General features: G+C 39.5%; 1 protein-coding gene across 1 annotated transcript in view; it reads left to right on the plus strand.

The window, feature by feature from the left end:
- The window catches only part of SNTG2 (syntrophin gamma 2), a 310,557-nt gene extending 299,062 nt beyond the window's left edge, over positions 1 to 11,495 (plus strand). The window contains exon 17 of the mRNA XM_068409305.1: positions 11,364 to 11,495. Within this exon, the coding sequence (XP_068265406.1) occupies positions 11,364 to 11,495 (132 nt within the window). The remainder of the gene's footprint in view (positions 1 to 11,363) is intronic.
- The last annotated feature ends 595 nt before the right edge of the window (positions 11,496 to 12,090 follow it).

Below are 12,090 nucleotides of genomic sequence, written 5' to 3' on the forward strand. Positions count from 1 at the left end.
ACAAAGAAGAGGAAGGTAAGAGTGAGGTTCAACTGGGATTTGGTGGTCAAGAGCCAATGAAAACAACAGGAAAATATCTAAAGATCTATGAAAATTCACGAATACTTTTACTTGGGGTTGTACAGGTTAAAGTCACTTATAAAGTGATAATTTTCTATAGTAACCATACACAAAGGTTATGTATTACATATCTTTCTAATGTTTAAAAAAAGTTTTAAAAAGAAAATCTCTAACATTCTTTATCATAAAGTTATGACAATGCAATATGTCTTTCTTTTTACACCTATATTAGTAAATTATTCAGTATTTCATCAGCAAACTTAACCTGAGTTATCTGTTGGCTCTACTGTAAAAGATAGTATAATATCTGTTACAAAAGGTACAATGCTATAATAATTTGACTATAGTAGCAGGTTATCCCCACTTCATTTCTCACATTACTTCTTGGAGACAGAAAAGGACTACTATCTGTTGCAGAGAGCTCACATAACTTATTCCAGGTCAGACAGAAAGATTGTACTGGTGCAAAAACCATAATCTGAATCTCTGAATCTGTGTATTAAATCATTAGATAATCCATGTGTGTGATTGGCAAAGGGCTCCCATTCCGTTGCTTGCAATGGAATTCCATTGCTTTAATACTGGATCATTCTTCTTTCTGTTGTGGTAAACAATCTGGTTTTCTTAAATTTTATTTTGTTTTTATTTCTGTGCTCACTTTAATTGTTTTTAATTGGTTTTACCTGCATTTTACTCTTTCTTTATACAGAAAAATAGTAAATTTTAGCATTTTTATGAAAATTTGATTTTCTGTACAATAGTGATAAAGGTGAGTCCTAATGATAATTTTACAGCAAATTTTGTCCAGCAGACAGATTTGTTAAAACATTAAAAATTAATCTTTTGCATAGCTCTAATGAAAACACCTTGTAATTGTTAAAGTTTTCATGAATATTTGTGAGGTACCTTGAAATTATCAGATGGAAGATGATATGTGATTGGTTCATACAGAATTATAAGTGTGTATGTACCTAAATGCACACGTGTCATAAATGTTGGAAGAGCCCAGGAAAAGCTCATTAAAGGCCAGAGGAAAGGCCTAGATTCCCGTCAGTTGTTTCTCCTTCAGGTCCTTCATATTCCCTACAACTTCCCCTCATAGTTTCCCACTTCAGTGCTTCCCTGCCTTTAATACTTCCAGTAGTAACTCCACTTTGACTCCTTGAAATCCCCCAAAAGTCATTGCAATGCATTCATATTACTGCCAACTCCCAGCATATTTTTGTCCAGCGTGACAGTGGGGAAGAACCTTTTGCAGCTGGTTTGTACGTATGTGTGTATTACCTGGCTAGATAGCCCATGTATAATGGGTGGCCAAGGGACCCCTGCCCCGGCTGCTGGTCAAGGCAGGAAAGGGCAATGCTCTCCCTGCCTTCACTTCTCTGCAGGGCAATAACAGGACCTCCCAATTCCTGCCAACAACTTGTGCTACACTTCTAGAAATTCAGCTCCTTTGAGGTGTCCACCTCTTTGACAAATAGGGCAAAAATTGCACACATGCACACATATGTGATTCACTTCATTTCTGTAGGAAATCAGACTTTTTTTTTAGAAGAGGGACTTAAAAATTCTGAAATTGCAACACAGCATGTAAATGGATCCGTATAAAGGAGTAGCTCTGCGACTATTTTGAAACAGGCAGGAGAGTGGTTGATTATGAAGTATTCCTGGATTGTGGCATTAATGTGGAGTTTATATGGGCTGTGGTCAACTCTTCCTTGGATCAGCAGTTTGGAATTCTTTGAGGTGGAGGTGCCTTTTCATGTCCCTTTGGCAGGGGGATCTTAAACCTGTGTGTTCTGCAGCCAGATGGAGCATGTTGACTATGCATGCGCCTCTTACACTTAAGAAGTTCATATGCAAAAGATACTTGCTTTTGTCTTTTCTTAGTGGTTACAACTAAAAAAAGTCATGAAAACAAGAAGAAAAAAAATCTCTGAATACTAGTAGGAGAGAGCTGAAGGCATGAAGGCAGGTAATAATTAATAGTTTACTGTGGAAACTGAGCAAATAGTGAATGAGAAGGATAGGTTACATGCTTTTTTGTTTGCTCCAGTTATCAAAAAAATGAAATTACATCCCACATTACAAGTAAGATCAAGGGGTTATAAACACAAGCCAGAATATGGAAGGAAGGTAGTTGAAATATTTTTAAACATTATTTTTTGCAGTATTTAGGAAGTAGTGGAAGTTATGTATGAGAAGTTCATCTCGATGGGTAGGATTACAGAGAGAGAAAACATAGCAGCTTTTTTTGGTTTTTTGTTTTTTTAAAAAAGGGAATCAAGGGGAAACAGAGAGACTTACAGACCAGTCAGCCTAATTTTGATAGCAGAAAAATAACACGATTATTAAATAAACACCAAGATTATTAAATAAATAATTTGTACTCATCAAGAGAATAATAAAGTGATTGGAAACTATCAAGGTGGATTTTTGAGAAAAGACCATAACAAAATTGCCTCATTTCTGTTTTATGACAGGCTAACTACTCTAGAGGGAAACAATACCTGTGATCTGTCTTGACTTAATTAAGGCTTAAACATAGTCCCACATGATGTTCTCATAAATAATTTTGGTAAATAGTACCTAAGTTAAGTTACCATAAAAAATGTTAAGGGTGATTGAAAAAGAAATTCTAGAAGTAGATTCCATCATTTGCTTGTGAAATGGCAGAATGTAACATACCCAAATTTGCCTGATCCAGATTCACACCTCTTTAATTTCATACCTGGTTGAAGTCTGAAGCTGGAGCATGCTCAGTGAAAATTATATCTTTATATAATATAAATTTTCCAATTAAATTTTCCAATGGACAAGTGTGAGCAGATTTCACAGGAATGATAAAAAGCAACCCCCTGATGCAAAACTCATCTTCCTGCCAAATTTCAGTCTCTCAGGAATAAGTAAACCATTTTGGCTAAAATTTTCTTTTGAAAAGTAATCTGTTGCAGAAAACCGGTATCGTAAATATCAGCCAAAACTTTTTATATTTGGCAAAGTTGTATATACCTTATGTGCCTGAAAACGGGATCCAGTACTGAGAAAATACAAGCAATCTTAATAATAGTAGATATTCTTAGCCCACATGACATGTACCCTGAATTTTCAAAATTGCTTTAAAAGAAAAAACAAAATAAAAATTAAGATTAATACTTCCAGGATTGTATTGATGATTTATCTCCATTAGCTAAACTGTAACTACCTGGAAGATAAGACTTTTTTTTTTCCAAGCATATTTTGATTGAGCGTTTCCCTTTTCGTCTCATCTTACTTTTTTGTTCCTTTTATACTCTATGGAAAAGAAAAGATGGAATCATATTTTAACAATTCATTCACCCTAAGAATGGAAAGAGCGTTTATTTGTCCTTCTTCACTACATTTTCTCTTTTACTAACTTGGTCTCAAATATTTCACTGAAGAAAGAAAGAAAAGAAATCATAGTGTCACTAGACTGTTGTGAGCCATATTGAAACTTCCACTAAATGTTGCTGGTTTCATACATTTCTCGTCTGTTACACATACAACTTAAGAGCCCTGCATATTTATCTGAGTGCATTCAGTATTCTTTCTTCACTGACTTCAAGCCTCAACTCTTCTGGATTTTCACAGTGGTACAGTGGTACAATATGATCTGATTTTGCAGTTAGACTCTGCAGCAGTTTTGCAGCAAATCCTATCCTGTTTAAAACAGGAGAACTTCAGGAAAGTGATCAAGGACAGGTCAGCAACTGTATTTCTTTCTTTAGATTTACTGTATTCATCTGAGAGGATATTATTCCATATTAGTACTGTTGAGAGGTATGGCAAATTAAGGAGAGTTGCACTCTCTTTACAGCAACATTTATCTCTAGCATCAATAGAGCATAATCTAGGACTCAATCCCCTCTATATTTTTATTAACATGTGTCTTTTGTTGCTGAAGTCTGGCAGTTTACTACTGAACATCTTGAGAGCTTGAAAAACATTTGCAAGATGATGGTAGATAAGAGTTAAGATTTTGCCTGTGTGACAGTATTGCAGTCTGATTGCTTTTGGAAATATATTTTAATATTTGCTGGAATGGGTGAATTTAGTTGGCTGCTCCTAGATAACCATCTCCAAAACAACTTTTCAGATGGGTTTCTCGTGCATTAGCAAAGTTTGCATCTGCCAATGCAACATTTAGAAGTGTTCCAGATTTAGCAGTAGACAGCAGCATGTGGAATCATTCAAGCTGAAAGTGAAAAGCCATCTGACTGTTACAGATCCCTGTAGAATACGTTAAAAAACTTAAGTACAGTTGATAGATAGGGTTGCAATTCAACTGGCACTGAACATTGGCATCACAGATCTGGTTCTTATGCTTGCAGGGCAAGAGCACCATTTTAGGTTACCCTTCTGCTCTTTGTGCAAATAACAGTCACAAAGAGGAGGCCAAATAAAAGTTTATAGATGAAGAAGCTTTCATACCATAGCAGATAATTTATCTTTGTGTGTTTCTAATGGTCTTAACAAGCTGCGCAATACTAATACATTTGTTCTTCTCAACCATGATATGGCAAAGAGCCCTAGTATACTTCTGAGATATAGAACTGAATTTAGAATTTCCTCTCCTGTTTTGACTTCTGTGTGGAATGGAGTTAAAGCCTAGATATCTTTATCTGTTGTTTTTTTACAAAAGATATGGCTATCATTTCAATCTGGTTGAAATAACATGCTGAAGAATACAGTAGTAATAATTGTGCCCTTGTCAACAACTAATAAACAGTGAGGCTTACCAATGTCCTTAAAGAAGTAATGAAATGCCCAGGGCACAATAACACTATCTGTCAGTGTCTCAATTATCTGCCTTTTATGTGATACAGCCTCATGTCTCGTTCAAATAGTCATTCAGCTCTCGGAAGTAATCAATAAAATTAAGTGCGTGCGTGGTAATGATGCAACAGGCCTGTCAAGCTCTTTATGATATGTAATAAATACGGCTCTCACAGGTGGGTGGATGAAACAAGAACATATATTTTTCTTACTTGTCTGTGCACATTTTAGTGATCGAGGCCAGTGCAGTGTGCACATTTTTTATATTCTCAGTACCAGCAGGCAGTTTTGCAGTCTTGTCCTCCCACTGCTTTAATCCAATCTTTTATGTTCTCCTCCTGCTGTCTTTCTTCTAGTGCCTGTGTTGTACTTAATCCACTTATTAGGATACATATAGTAAACTGAAATAGCTTTGATTATTGAAATATTAGACATGCACAGATTCTTCTAAATACACCTAAAATCAAGTGACAATCTTAATTAAAGAAGAAAGCATAATCACAGGTAAGGCAAGCAAGCAGAAGGGTGGTGTTAGAGGATAGAGAGCAAATAAAATGATCAGTTACTCAGTCATCTCCCTGTCTGAGTATGGAAAGAAATGTTACTTCAAAAAAAAAAAAAAAAAGAAAAGAAAAAAAAGTAAATTATCAGAGCAATGCATTTGTTTGAAAGAAGTGACATTAGTGTTATTTTTCTAGGAAAAATTCACATTACATTCTAAACCTAAAGAGGCCAAGTTCCACTCTAAAACCATATTCCAGATGATCTCTTGCTAAGAGATGTATTGTCTCCATGTCCACTGACTATGCAACATCTACATATGGTCTAGGCAATCCTGCTCCGGCAGGGGGATTCGACTAGATGATCTTTCGAGGTCCCTTCCAATCCCTAACAATCTGTGATTCTGTGATTCTGTGAAGGCAGAAGGCCATCCCTATCTTTTACCAAATCCATATTTCCAAACTAACCCCCAGTCCTCTTCCCCTTTCCCTGTTGTAATCTGCATGCAAGCCATATCCACCACAAGAACACCAGTTCTCTGAGCAACCTCTGTCCGGAGCCTGCACAAATCTGTACCCCAACTTCTGCTTTGGATGTACATGACTATTCCCCAACATCTGCGCCTGACTAGCCAGCTTCAGGATTGTGAAGGCAGCCAGCGCAGACATCAAACACAAAGCACTGCAGCCTCACACTCATTTCTGGTCTCCTATGTCAAATACTACTGCGATAGGCTGCATTTCTGGGAGTTTCTGGTGCGTGATGCCTCAGGTGAACCCTACCTCTCTGATATCACCATAGCTGACCACATCTAGCCGAGCCCTGCAAGGGGACACCTCCTGAGCTCTGCTCCTCTTTTATGATCCCAGAGGACCACGCACACCCACAGATAACATAAAATAGTGAAGACATCAGAGAGCACAAGGGAAGCAAACCAGCTCGTAAACTGCATGAGGAGTGCTTACATGCCACCTATTTGGCTACCCAGCTCTATAACAACTTTCAAAACTAGCACCACTCTTGAACATAATCCCACTGACTGAGGGACCTGCAGTATTAACTGGAGAAAATACAATGTTGTCTTCACATAAAACATAGGTTTAGCAATACTGCTCCTCTTTCAACTGTATGTAGATGATCTTTTATACAATTAAGAGCGTATTACAGAAACACAGAATCACAGAATCAACCAGGTTGGAAGAGACCTCTGGGATCATCGAGTCCAACCGTTGCCCTGACACCACCCTGTCAACTAGACCATGGCACTAAGTGCCATGTCCAGTCTTTTCTTAAACACATCCAGAGATGGTGACTCCACCACCTCCCTGGGCAGGTCATTCCAATGTCTAATAACACTTTCTGAGAAGAAATGCTTCCTAATGTCCAACCTGAACCTCCCCTGGCAAAGCCTGAGGCTGTGTCCTCTTGTCCTATCGCTAGGTGCCCGGGAGAAGAGGCCAACTCCCACTTCACTACAACCTCCCTTCAGGTAGTTGTAGACTGCAATAAGGTCACCTCGGAGCCTCCTCTTCTCCAGCCTAAACAACCCCAGCTCCCTCAGCCGTTCCTTGTAGGACAGACCCTCCAGACCCTTCACCAGCTTGGTCGCCCTCCTCTGGACTCGCTCCAACACCTCAACATCTTTCTTGAAGTGCGGGGCCCAGAACTGAACACAGTACTCAAGATGCGGCCTCACCAGTGCCGAGTAGAGAGGGACGATCACTTCCCTAGACCGGCTGGCTACACTATTCCTAATAGAGGCCAGGATGCCATTGGCCTTCTTGGCCACCTGGGCACACTGCTGGCTCATGTTTAGCCGGCTGTTGATCAGCACCCCCAGGTCTCTTTTCACTGGGCCGCTTTCTAACCACTCTTCCCTCAGCCTGTAGCACTGCGTGGGGTTGTTGTGGCCGAAGTGTAAGACCCGGCACTTGTTCTTGTTGAACCTCATGCCGTTGGTCTCGACCCATCTATCTAACCTGTCCAAATTCCTCTGTAGGGCCTTCCTACCCTCCAACAGATCGACACTGCCACCCAGCTTGGTGTCATCTGCAAATTTGCTGAGGGTGCACTCAATCCCTACGTCTAGATCTTCTATAAAGATATTGAACAGCACCGGCCCCAGAACTGAGCCCTGGGGAACACCGCTAGTGACCGGCTGCCAGTTGGACTTTTCCCCATTCACCACCACTCTCTGGGCTCGGCCATCCAGCCAGTTTTTAACCCATTGAAGAGTCCACCCATCCAAGCCCTGGGCAGCCAGTTTGTCTAGGAGGATGCTGTGGGAGACAGTGTCGAATGCCTTACTGAAGTCTAGATAGACTACATCCACAGCCCTGCCCTCATCTACTAAGCGGGTCACTTGGTCATAGAAGGAGACCAGGTTGGTCGAGCAGGACCTGCCTTTCATGAATCCATGTTGGCTGGCCCCGATGCCCCGATTGTCCTGCATGTGCCGTGTAATGGCACTCAGGATGATCTGTTCCATCACCTTGCCTGGCACCGAGGCCAGGCTGACAGGCCTATAGTTCCGTGGATCATCCTTCCAACCCTTCTTGTAGATGGGCGTTACATTTGCTAATTTCCAGTCAGCTGGAACTTCTCCAGTTAACCAGGACTGCCGGTAGATAATCGAGTGGTTTGGCAAGTTCATTTGCCAGTTCCTTCATTACTCTGGGGTGTATCCCATCCGGGCCCATAGCCTTGTGGGTGTCCAACTGGCACAGCAGGTCACTAACCGTCTCCTCCTGGATTACGGGAGGTTCACACAGCCCCCCGTCCCTAATTTCAGGCTCTGGGGGCCGAGTCTCCTGAGGACAACCGGTCTTGACATTAAAGACCGAGGCAAAGAAAGCATTGAGCACCTCTGCCTTTTCCTCATCCCCTGACACTACACTACCCTCCTCATTCAGCAAGTGGTGGAGGCTCTCCTTGTCCCTCCTTTTGCTGTTGATGTATTTGTAAAAGCTTTTTTTGTTATCTTTGACTGTAGCAGCCAAATCAAGCTCTAATTGAGCTTTGGCCCTTCTAATCTTCTCCCTACATGACCTGGCCACGTCCCTATAGACCTCCCAAGTTACCCGACCCTTCTTCCAGAGCAAGTAGGTTCTCTTTTTTTCCTTAAGTTCTAGCCTAAGTTCTCTGTTTAACCAGGCCGGTCTTTTTCCCCGACGGCTTGTCTTCCTACACACCAGGACAGCCTGCTCCTGAATATTTAGCAATTCCCTTTTGAAGCACGTCCAGCCTTCCTGGAGTCCTTTGCCCTTCAGGACCGATTCCCAAGGGACTCGGTCCACCAGCCTCTTAAACAGGCTAAAGTCAGCCCGCCAGAAATCTAAGGCAGAAGTTCTACTCTTGCCCCTCCTTACTTCCCCCACTATCGAAAACTCTAACATTTCGTGGTCGCTAGTCCCAAGACGGCCACCGACCCTCACATCTCCCACTAGTCCTTCTCTGTTCACAAACAACAGGTCAAGCAGGGCCCCTCCTCTAGTGGGCTCATTTACCACTTGCATGAGGAAGTTGTCCTCCACACATTCGAGGAATCTCCTAGATTGCTTCCTCTCTGCCATGTTGTATTTCCAGCAGACATCCAGCAAGTTGAAGTCGCCCACGAGTACAATATTATTAATATTCAAAAGGTTATTCACAACAGATTAGACAACTTCTCTCAGATACGTGAGGGACTACTGCAGTTTGATCCATACTCTGAACTCTGATAGAAACAAAGAGGACTCTGCAGTAGGGGCATTGGGAAGGACAGACTCCCAGTGATGAGCCATTCCTGTCTTTGCTCTTTTCTTATCCCAGAACTCAGAATGACATTAACCCAGAATGACATTGTTAGAGCAGTCTGAAATCCTGCCTTCAGTCTGTGTTAGGTTACCTCTGATTGCTTATCTTGCTAAGATGTATAGTTTAGAAGTGCATAAAGCCAGAGTAGAGAAATGGAAAGCTTTGTGAAGGGCTCTCTTCCTCAGTTAGTTTGGCTGCATTCGGTCAGTGTGTTGAATGCCAGAACCTGAGGTGAAATTGTTGGATGATGTCAGCTCATTTTGGAACAAATCTAAGATTAATGTGAGTGATTTTATACTTTAAAATTTATTGTTTTTAAAGATGGTAGTTCAGGAGATGTAAACTTTTGACTTGAGCTGCGAACTGATATATTGAGGCCTGTATTATTTCATATTGAGTTGACTTAGACAATGAGAGCTAAGTAATGGTACTATTTTTTTTCAGAAAGTGTTTATATTAATTTTATATTAATATTTACAGTAGACATCTACTGTCAATAAAATATATTTTAAGAAACTCATTCCCATACTTGCTGTATAACTATCAATCAAAATAGAAAAAGCAAGGGGTTTATGCGCCAGAAAATCGGAATAAAGATTACATGGGCTTAAATTCCTCAAAGGTTTTTAACCAACATTCATGCTTCACTTTTCTTTCACAAAGAGATCTAATTTTGTGTATGAGGCCCAAATGATTACTTCAGCAACCAAATGCCTGTTATTAACAGTTACCCAAGTGCTTAGTTTGATACAAGTTCTCAAGAGATTTTTCTTCTTTTAGGATAATTTTTTCTTAATTTGTTGACTAGCAAGTATGCAAAAGCAGAAGTTTGAGAGAGTTTTGCCTCTTCCCTCAATGTTATCTTCTTTTCACCTTATTTAACTAGGTATGAATGATGATAAATAGCACATTCTGCTTATCGGTTATATTGGTTTATGCCCCTATTTTTTTAATTAGGAGTGTTTTGTGTTTACTGTTCTTCTATAATCTTGGATGTGTCAGTTTGTAATTTGTATTAGATGTTGAATTGTAATAACCTGTTTTAAATTGTTTATTACTTCAACTGGTCGCATTAAAAATGGCTATGCATTTTTTGTGAATTCAGCTATTTTTTCATGGAAAGTTATAGGAAAACCAGTCAGTAATTTCAGAACAATTTAAGACATTCTTTAGTAGTAAAACCACTCCTGCCTAGTAAATGCATGGCCTTTGATAGCAAAATGGTGTGATGGTGAGCTTTTCTGGAACAGTAACCTTGAATTCCAAATATTCTGTTTGAGGCAATTTTGTTGAGAAGGTGCCAGAAGATACTGTGACAGGAAAGCAGAAGTCCAGTGCTTTGCTTTTTGTTTAAGGGCAAACATACAGAGTGTGCCTCGATAAACTACTATGTAGCCAACTCGTTGTTGAAAACAAATGCCTTCTCCCCAAACCAAAAACTGTCCCAAATGTCCCAACAATATATTTACCAGCTGTGTTTCAATAACCAGCTACTTTACAAGTAGTAGTTTCATGTAAATTGAACAGGTTTCTTGTATTATACTTGTTGTCATTGTGTCAGAATATCACTCCATTTCTGTCTGAGGAGATTGGGAAAAAGAAATTTAACTTGTGCACAGAAGATGAAATGTGTTATAAAAAGTCAAGGGAAATTGAGAACTGATTAAGAGGAACTGCCTTTCTTTGTGAATTAGGGCATATGAATTTCATACCCAGCCATCCTTCCATACGTAGGCTGTGGTGTGACTTTACCTTACCTTCCACCATACCTCTGGCCTTCCAGCTTGCTTATCTGACTGTCCTTCAGAGGCTGCCAAAGTATGAGTCCTCCTTACCCTCCCCAGCTGTGACTTGACACCGCATTATCCCCAAATATCCTTAACTTATCAAATATTTTAAATTATGTTGCAATATTTGAATGTTCTTGCAAGTTGAACACTTTCATTGCCCAAGCTAGGTAAAATGTAAACAATAAAGTAGAACAGAGTGAAAACTAAATTGACATGTGGCACTGCCAGTGAACAAGGTACAGATATACATCTTTTATTCTTTTAACTTTACAGTTCCCTATAAAGATTCAAATTTTCGTTTAAAATCCATTGGTGTTTGCTGACTAGTCTGTTCTGTATTTACGTAAAATGTTTATAAACCTGAATATGAATTCACATTTTCTCTTCTTTTTTTTTTTTTTCTCTTACTTCCTTTTTCAGGAGCTTGAATTTCAGGATCTGACAGCAGTTTTACACTGTATTCACTCCTTTATAGCAGCAAAAGTGGCATCTGTGGATCCAGTATTCATAGAGAGTCAGAGTATTGCAAGAAAATATATGTACAGTAACTGATGTCAGATTATATGTTGTGACTATGGAAAATAAATTATTTTCTTAAAAAAAGTAGTTATTTCATGCACAATATTGCAACTTTGTGATTTTATAAGAAGTCTATAGTTGTGTTATCTGTAATGTTAAGACTTTTCACAATTCGTTAAACATTTTGAATCTGAGTTAACAAATATTACGTCAAACTGAATCAGTTTGTCACCTTCAGCATTAATATAAAATTCTGAGTGAATATTCATTCAATAATATTTGTGGTGGCATTTTCATTTCTGCTCTCATGGTCATACATACTCCCCCATATTACGTAGAAACACGGAATAACGTTTGAAAAGTGTATGTACATCCAAAATTTGGTCTCTAACTCTGTTTTGAAAAGCGCTGAGCGCACAGACAATTTCTACGGCCTTCACTGTAGAAAAGAACTAAGTATTGAAGACAACTGCCATATGAATCGGACTTTTATCTTGCTTTGATATGTTTGAAAAATAATAGTTCCATGATCCAGTTCTTTCAAGGCCTGAGAGTTTAGCTCTGGCAAAACACCAAGTACTCTATTTCAGATCGAGGAAGAGACTCAAGCACATGCTTGACTCTAAGC

Source organism: Nyctibius grandis, chromosome 1 (assembly GCF_013368605.1).
Source record: "Nyctibius grandis isolate bNycGra1 chromosome 1, bNycGra1.pri, whole genome shotgun sequence".
NCBI lineage: Eukaryota > Metazoa > Chordata > Aves > Nyctibiiformes > Nyctibiidae > Nyctibius > Nyctibius grandis.